A 9,555-nucleotide genomic window follows, 5' to 3' on the forward strand; every position below is an offset into this window, starting at 1 on the left:
AGTCACACTGAAATATCTTTTTTGCATTAGATACTGCAGAGTGGTGAAAATCACTGCACCACAAATGGTAACTTTCTGAAAGATTCTTGAGCTATGTATCAATCAAAAACAAACAAAACAAATGTAACTTTCAGCCTTACAGTTCCGCTCCACAAAGTAATATTATTGATAGGTAGACGACCACATGTGCTCACAACAAGGATTCATGTATTATTTCGCTGTTAGATGCCACACGTTATGTTATACCATGCCTTAAACAATACCTTAACAATTCTCCATTTTAATTCATGGTAACACTTATTTAACGCAAAACGGCCTATACCTTTACTCCCCAAAAAGTATGCTTCCAAAGAAATATAAATAGAACCACACAGATTTGAATCTTTCGTAGAGTACAGGTGCACGCTGTTCTCCACAGTGATTTCGTTAGCACACTCTACCATGAAGAATGCCTGACACACTATGGAAGAAATACGGATTTTATTGTAGCCAAAACACGACAAAACTGATTTACAAAAGTCTGCTGGGATTATGAAATTTGCATGTTCTTTTCGTTCCAATATTCCGCTTTACCGCACCAGGTCTTAAATTGTTCTTCATTTTCAGTCAAATCTAGGCTTATGTATAGTAATATTATAATTCCTACTCCAATTTCAAACAAATGCTCGTGTTAAGTTAAGAATGGGCTACAGAGATATGTAAAAAACAACAACAGAATTACAGAAACAAATTACAGCTGTGGAGTAGTGGGCGTAGTCCGGTATGTTTAACGGAAAGCAATAAAATTATATATTACCTAGCCGATCAGCTGTACGCTACACCCTTTTTGTGACATTGTCATGGTTGAAACTGTTTTAGTATAATATAGCCTTAACAAAGCAAATTTGTTAGCTACATGATTTCACCGCAGTTTGGCTTCATAGTACGATGTGAGGAAATTTCGCTACAAAGGAAACATATGTACGCTATATTCTCGGAGATAGTAGTGCACGGTTTGTGGGTGGGGTTTGTTCTGGTCGCATGGGGTGCTGCTGTTGTAAAACTAATTGCTCTCCATGGCCACTGTTCAGCATGCCACTTGTTTTTTTTTAAAGTATTCTTACCGCATTTTCTTTGTAATAAAATGGACGTTCAAACACTGTTGTGTAGAGTTCGTGGTGTCATAACTCACTCGTAAACTCACTCATAAAATGTTTCTTGGGGCCTCCGTGGCTCAGTCGGTTAGCGCGCTAGCGCAGCGTAATGACCCAGAAGCCTCTCACCAATGCGGTCGCTGTGAGTTCAAGACTAGCTCATGCTGCCTTCCTCTCCGGCCGTACGTGGGAAGGTCTGCCAGCAACCTGCGGATGGTCGTGGGTTTCCCCCCGGTTTCCACCCACCATAATGCTGGCCGCCGTCGTATAAGTGAAATATTCTTGAGTACGGCGTAAAACACCAAACAAATAAATAAATAAGTATAAAGGCTACTAACTGTACCAGTAATATAGTGTATGTATAGTATATAGTATATACTAACTGTGTCAGTAAATATTAATGGTTCTTTATAGTTATTACGCCTACATACACATCTAATTAGAGTACTCTACTGCGTTTGCATCTAGGGTTTGCACATTTCAAATTATTAACCCACAAAATACAAATACATTCTCTAAAGAAAAGGATAGGCCAACTCTATCAAGAGCAACAGTCTAGTTTCCTAGTTCTCATGTGCTCTTGTAGCGCGAGATAGCGCGAGATTTTACTGGAATAGTTAGAAATATGAATTGATCTCGGAGCGAGCGGCCTTTTTGAATAAGAGGTAAATGGTGGCCGGCATCAGTGTTGAGGGCTTTTTCTGGTCAAATATCTGTGTAACGATTTATTTTCATTCAATATGATATATCTGTAGCCATTCACTCGAAAACAGAACCCGCTAAACATGTTTGTAACCTTCGGTTTTTCTGTGGATGTGTGCAGTTTTGAGTGGCCAGTTTTCGTGACCCTCCGAGTCGCGGTCGACTCGTTTATTCCCTTCGTCTTCCAGAACATATCTTCTAAACACTAGATCTCAGCTCTTTTACTAACAGAATATCTTCCAAACCTACTGAAACAAAGCTGGAAGAGGCTAAAGATGTGCAGGAGCAGTCTAGTTGACCTGTGGCTACACGCGATTATTTATATTTTAATTAAATCAAACACCTTGGTGGCGATATTTTGACTGTGTAGATTGTTGATGGCCACATAGATCTTCAGAGATGAAGACGTCATCTTTCAGATCGTCTAAGATTGTCACAATATATGACGTTAAAAGCCGATATTATTGCGCTTTCAAGGGAGTCAACTCGTGTTGCCTTATCAGATCACTATTAAACATTTTGGTTAAAGGGAGATAAGTTTTTGAAAATTACAAACCCTAAATATTGGCTAGGCAAGATATTCACAATATTTATTTTCATTCGTGTGGAAATATTTCAGCATATCTTACCACTCCATATGGTTATATCAGTTTACACATATACATTAGCTCAATCTTCATTAAAACAGAACTTTTTTTTTTCTAGAACAAATTATTCTGCTTGTATCTGCAGTAAGGCTGCAGTTTTTTTTTACCGCAGCCAACCACGGGACATGTGTGCCAATGATGTGGATATTTCATGCAGCCATGCCTGAAAAATGTAAAGCCTCTGTACAGGTGTTGGAAATACTGTGGAAGTCGGCACTAATGTTCCGTACAAAAACAGCGATCAAACTAAACTCAACAGTAGCGACTTGTGACTGTCAAATAAGCTCTTGCTAGCATTAAACATCAGTAACTGTACAGTACACTATTACTGATCTTTCATGTCTGGAAATAATTTTTAAGTTGGTGCAGGACAGATTGGTAGATTAACAGGGAAATTAATGATGGCCTGACAGTTCACTTCTTTTACCTGAAGTCATTTTAGTTTTTCTTCAGAAACTTCACCAAGTCAAGAATAGAAGAAGATGAAAGTAGCTCTGTGTTTATTGACTATTGTTATAGCAGCCATCAGTAAGTATACTTCCTTATGAAACAATTATACTTGCCACAAGCTACCCCTGCTTGCTCACATAACTTATTCCTTAGTGGGTCTCAGTGCCCAGATGGCTAGCATGCTCGCTCAGCACAATGGCTGCGGAGCCTCTCACCTGTGCAGTTGCTGTGAGTTTAAGTCCATCTCCTTGTGTCTTCCTCTGCGGTCGTGTGACGTGGGAAGGTCTGCTAGCAAACTACAGATGATCTTGACTTTCCCCCGGGCCAGGGCTGGTTTCCTCCCACCATAATGGTTGAAATTTTTTTTCATTTGGGTTGATCTGTTTCCCAATGTTTACACAGTATTTCCCATGGAAAACTTGCGGTTTCATCCTGATGTTTGTACTGTTTGCTGCATGTGTCCCAATTGCAGAAGTTAATATACCCGTTCATTTTGATATTGTCTCCAGCCATGTTCTTAAGTCAGAATGGTAAACTAAATATTTCAATTAATGAAAATAATTGATTATGGATATTTTTCATTATTATAAATCCTCACTTATTATATAAGACAAATATTTGTCTTATTTGTAAAAGTCGTATTAAATTGTTTATGATTGGTCAATTGTTTGTTCTTGATTAACAGTTCTGAAAGGTCTTGCTAAATGATCACATTTTTGACCTCTCTACTTCGGCTGAACTCTCTATAGACTTGATTGAATTATTAAATTATGTATATTTTTTGTCTTTATCTAAAGTAGGAATACTATTTAAACATGGTATAAATAGAAGTGAAAATGCTTTGGTTTAATGAATATTCTTTGGTCTTTGTTCATGTCTTTGCAGCAAGTAGTGAAGGGGCAGTGCCATACGCATATGCACCAATGCTTTACACCTTCCATGATTTGTTGGCTCAATCTGCTTGTGCTGCTCGTAGTAACGAAACACAAAGGGTTTGGGCATTGAGGAGATCCTGCTGTGGTGTGAAAACATGCAATCGTATCTGCAATGAAAAGAGGTAACCATTAGGGTATATTTATGTTCAAATTTTGCATCAAAATTAGCCCTTGATTTACAAATGATTGCAGATTTAGCACATATTGTAGCCACAAATCCAGTGTTTCCCATGCTCTCACTGCTGGGGGTGGTGCTTTGGTGCATTGGATGGAGGCCACTTGTCTTCCACCAGTACAGTGTACATATCTGTCCATTGCATGTGGAAAACTTTATCAGTATTTTGCCAAAGGTTGGTGGTTTATAACGACCTGCAATAAAAAGAGGAAGCTTGGTTAAAATGTTACTTATAATAGAGTTTTAAGGCTCTTTTTTGAACTCTTTTTTTCAATGTTTTCTTCAAGGTTTTGTTTACATATGAAGTTTACCCAGCGCTGTGTGCATGCTTCATTTCCACTGATCTGACAATGCCTCTTTTTAATTTTCTTGCAGACTTTTCATTTTTTTTTTGTTATTTTTAAATATTTACCAAAGGTGCAGTGCTGGGAGAGGGATTAACGAAAAACTTGTAACATTTACTTTTTGAGAAAAATACCCTATACTTGTGTCGTTCTGTAATAACGCCAAAATACCTATTATTTGGGCGACTGTGTCACTTTTAGTTTTCAAACAGGATTACCCCATTGTTTCCAGTGAGTGGGTTTGGGGCATTACACACTTTTGAGCCAATTCTCCAGAACAGGTTTTAGTCTGCCACGTTACGTTCATATAAATATGTGTAATTCTGAGGCAACATGTTGTATTTGTTTCTGTCATTAGTTCAGGTACCATTCTTTCAGAATTGTTTCTGGTTTTGTGTCATATTTTTAATTTCGTATATAACGACCTGGTTTTTCTGGTGTCATCTTCAATTTTTGCTTTCGTGACTAAGACCTTAATCACCAATCAGTCAAATAAAATCAAATCCATTTTTTCATCATCTGTTCTTTCCCGACTTTGGTACAACTGTTATATCTCAGCCAACCGCCCTTGATCAGTAAGGTCGCATGTTTGAATCCATTGATGTGGCATACACTGTGAGTTTGTTCTGCGGGGGTGAAAAATCTGAAGTCACAGTGACCGCAGCCGTAGAATATAGAGACAATGAGGTGTACGCCCTTAAACGCCTGTCAATAAGTTACATAAAAACAATAAAAGATTGAAATAAATTGTTGTTTTTTTTTTTGTTTTTTTTTTTAGTTTTGTATATTTGGTCATTTTGCATGAGTGCCACCGTTGCCTTTCCTTTTTATGTGATGCTGTTTATTTCTTCTCCCTGCAGGCTGCTTTGTATACACGCGTACTTCGTAGACAAAAATCCCCTGATGCTTCCCAGAACGGACGATCGTAGTATAACAGAAGAAGGCAGCAATGGACTGAGCATGACAAACTTTATGGATGGCTGCTCATGGCGAGCTGGTCACTGTGGACCGAACTACTGTTGTTGTGAGGGGAAATGGGACACGATTTTTGCTCCTTAGATTTTTCAAGGGCAGTTAAACCTCTTATGTAGTTGTAACAGATTTTGCATGCACAAAATACTTACAGTGCCATATTGATTGAAGAAAATACTGCTTTATTAGAGTTAATGAGAGACTTGTATTAAAGGTCTGCTGACAGATGTTGTTGTGTCTTTCTGATTTCTACATTTCTATCATATGCATTTGATGTATATTTCACATTTGAAGTCTCCATTCGGTGTCGTGACAGGATTTGATCTCGCAATGGTCTCGAGGAGGGCCGTTTATCTCTTGTTATCAGTTTTATTTAGGATTTGTATTTTCTTTCGATTATCGGCTTGAACCACACCTTCATGATTAATACGATTGTCTGACTTGACGCTTAAAGCCATTGGCCTACGCTATAGGCCTATAATCAAGACGATTGCGGTTATCACGGACCCTTGTCAAACCCCAGCTGATGTCATGATTGTGCCGAAGCGAAGCGGTCTAAGATGTTCCACACGTGGATATGTTGGAAGTTCATATTCTTGCAAAGAAAGGCAATGGGTTTTTGGTGTCTATAATAAGCTTATGGAGTTTACCGTTATGAATTAAAAAAAGTATTTTAACTGCATTTTCTTTTTAATAATATGAAAGTTCAAAATATCAATGTGTAGAGCTTATGCTGTTACGTGTCACTCGCAATTTTGGTAGCGAGAATGACTGAATTTACAGACAGCTAAATATAGGCGACTCGCTAAAGAGAATAGACTGTAGTGTGGAAGACATTGTTAAACCATGCACTCATGTACACAGTTCTGTCTGTTAACCTCGAGAATGTCGTATTTATCAAGTGGATGGGACCGGTGCAAAACGTGGGTTTGGAAGTTGCGATAGGTTGCCGTGGGACAGTTTTTATGCCCACCCCAATTGTTCTTTTTTGTGACAAATTTTACCTTGGACCAGTCATTTCCCCATTATAAATATTTGCAATTCGCTTAAAAAGCGTATTGGATTTTGTGTAACATACACACCACTGGAAAAGATAACATATCCGGCAATCTGTCGTGACTATATGGAGTGAAACTCCCAACGCGAACGAGCATGTCTAGTAGTATAGGGAATAGGGGTTCTGGCGCACCCCCCACCCCCTTTGGGGCCCTCCCCATAACAAATAGAGGCTCCCAGCCCCCTTTCCCTTCCCTGCTTCTAGGGGTAGTATACACACTATAGGTTCTGGCGCACCCTCCCCTTGGGGCCCTCCCCAGAACAAATAGAGGCCCCCAGCCCCTTCTCGGGTTCTATTAGACATACCAATTGCACCAGGTATGCTTTTACACCAACTGTGTATACAACATGCCAAGCGGTTACAATAAGTGCCGGTGGCTACCCATCGGCTGCACGGAGCTGTCTGGGGGAGTACTGCGGGATTCATTTAGCCAGTCTGCGGAAGGGTCTTGGCACCCAGCCATGCATTAGCTGTGGTCGGGGCGTTAAAAACCGACTTCGGCTTTACATGGCCTGTGGATATCATAATGCCCAGATGCGGGAAAGGCGGCAGAGGCGCAAGGCTTTCTTGGATGAGTTCAACCGGCTGGCGGCTATAGAAATTTACAATTAGAGAAACAGTACCACCAGGCAGATATCGGCGCTCGAAATTTAGCGTTAGAGAAACAGCACCACTAGGCATACGACGCGTACAATGAACCACCATCAAAAAGCGCGAGCACTACGGGGGGAGTTTGAGACGCTTCTAGGTGTGCGGCCCAAGTACCCACGGTCCCGCAATGCCTTGGAAGAATTGCAGGGAATCCTCGACAGGCATAAAACGGCTGTGGCTGAGTTAAAGCGACTGCACGACAGCAAGAACTCCCGAAGTAACGAGGAGTTGAAGCAAGACGTCAAGAACCCCCTCAGTAACGAGGAGTTGAATCAAGACGTCAAGAACCTCCTCAGTAACGAGGAGTTGGATGAATTGCTAGGCGGAATACAGCGTGAAAAGAAACTAGAATTCACTATGACCGGCCGGGCCATAAGGAATCTCCTCCGGGCTTGGCAGATGGGCGTACCCGAAGGCGTTTGGACGGACCCAGTAGCCTTCTTAGAAGAAATTCGAGCCATTATTCGCCAGAAGCTAGAAGAAGAGATCCTGGCACTCAACGGGGTTAAGTTCCTCGGGGTTCAGTTGCGAAAGGACAACGCCGATGGCAGTGAAGAGTATACCAGCCCAGTACTCCACAGCAAACAGGAGGCCCTCTTAGAGGCTGGTGACATTGACGGGGCTCTAGATAAGGCCTTCCGCACCATCCAGGAGGTGCTGGAAAAATGAACACAGCGCGGGTCAGGGTGGGTTGTCAATAGCGTGCAAACACACTGGCTTGACATTGCAAGGTATCAGCTACTGAGAGGCGGGTCCTACATCCCCCTACCTGCAGCTGTGAGAAACAAGAAAGCAGTCATCAATGTGAAGAACAAAGACGACAACTGCCTCCGATGGGCACTCCGATCTGCCTTATTTCCAGCCGCCCGGGACCCTCACAGACCAACAAAGTATCCCACCAATGATGGTCTTGACTTTGGGGGGATCGACGCCCCCACGCCCATCTCTCAGATCCCTAAAGTGGAGGAAAAGAACGACCTCGCCATCAACGTGTTCGGATGGGACAAGGGTGTGATCGTGAATCGTCTCAGCAAGCAGCCCGGCGACACGCCCCGAATCAATCTGCTGCTGATTGGGAAGGCAGGCAAATTCCATTATACGTGGATAAAAGATCTCGATCGTCCCCTGTTCCAAGAAAGTAAGACACGAAATCGCAAAACACTTCTGTGAGCGGTGTCTACACGGTTACACAATGGAGGATCTGCTCGAGGCGCATAAGCCGGAATGCTGTGGGATTGGCCAGACGGCGGTGAGGGTGGAGATGCCCCAGGAGGGGGAAAACAAGTTCACCTTTCAGAACCACCACAAACAGCTACCGGCTCCGTTCATCATATATGCCGACTTTGAAGCTCTGACCAAAAAAGTTGAAGGGCCACCGCCGTCACCTACAGAGAGCAGCACTCAAAAGACTCAGCACCACGAGCCCTGCAGTTACTGCTATGTTGTGGTGCGTTGCGACGGCCGCACAAAACGCCCCGTGGAATACAGAGGCTCTGACGCGACGGAACACTTCCTCAGAGCTCTCTAACAGGAGGAGCGGGAAATCCAAAATGTTCTAGCCAACCCTATAGCCATGAGGATGACTCCCCAGGACTGGCAGGCCCACAACAACGCCGCAACCTGCCACGTATGTGAGAAGCTTCTAGGCGCCGATGCTGTTCGCGATCACTGCCATATCACCGGCAAGAACAGAGGCGCGGCCCATAACGCATGCAACCTAAAGTTGCGGCTGGGTCCCAAGACAGCCATACCAGTAGTCTTCCACAACCTACGGGGCTACGACGGGCACCTCCTGATGCAAGCCATAAGTAAGGTGGAGGGCCGCATCTCCTGCATCCCCAACAACACGGAAAAGTACATCTCCTTCTCGCCTGGGCAGCTCCGCTTCATCGGCAGCGTTCAATTCTTACCGGCTTCCCGTGACAATCTGGTAGAGGCCAACAAACCTGAGGCTTTCCACATCACAGCCCGGTATGAGCCTGCCGAAGAAAAAACGTAAGTTACTCATGCGCAAGGGCGTCTACCCCGATGAGTATATGGACTCCTGGGAGCGCTTCGACGAGTCCAGCCTCCCACCCAAAGAGGCTTTCTACAGTAAGCTCAAAGTCGGAGGCATTAGCGATGAGGACTACATCCACGCTCAACAGGTGTGGAAGGTATTTGACTGCACCAATCTGGGAGACTACACAGACCTTTACTGCCGCACAGACGTGCTTCTGTTGGCCGATGTGTTTGAGGCCTTTCGGAAGACTTGTTTACGGCAGTATGGATTGGACCCTGCTCACTACTTTACGAGCCCAGGCCTCTCGTGGGATGCGCTGTTGAAAAAGACCGGGGTAGAGATGGAGCTGTTGGCCGACTACGACCAACATCTCTTCATTGAGAAGGGGTTGCAAGGAGGTATCTCCATGGTAAGTAAGCGATACGCCGAAGCCAACAATCCGCAGGTGGAGGGATACAACCCCGAAAGCCCAAACGGCTACATCCAA

General features: G+C 43.3%; 1 protein-coding gene across 2 annotated transcripts; it reads left to right on the plus strand.

Moving 5' to 3' along the window:
* Positions 1-1,733: 1,733 nt before the first annotated feature.
* LOC135475932 (uncharacterized) lies at positions 1,734-5,585 on the plus strand. 2 transcript variants are annotated; one of them, XM_064755896.1, is made up of 4 exons: positions 1,734-1,798; positions 2,936-3,010; positions 3,818-3,989; positions 5,247-5,585. In XM_064755896.1, exons 2-4 carry the CDS (start codon positions 2,965-2,967, stop codon positions 5,443-5,445), a joined length of 417 nt encoding a protein of 138 aa, XP_064611966.1. In that variant the 5' UTR covers positions 1,734-1,798; positions 2,936-2,964; the 3' UTR covers positions 5,446-5,585. The 2 variants fall into 2 exon arrangements, with proteins under 2 accessions (XP_064611966.1, XP_064611967.1); XM_064755897.1 differs by having other exon boundaries at positions 1,736-1,798; positions 2,925-3,010.
* Positions 5,586-9,555: the final 3,970 nt, after the last annotated feature.

Source organism: Liolophura sinensis, chromosome 9 (assembly GCF_032854445.1).
Source record: "Liolophura sinensis isolate JHLJ2023 chromosome 9, CUHK_Ljap_v2, whole genome shotgun sequence".
Classification (NCBI taxonomy): domain Eukaryota; kingdom Metazoa; phylum Mollusca; class Polyplacophora; order Chitonida; family Chitonidae; genus Liolophura; species Liolophura sinensis.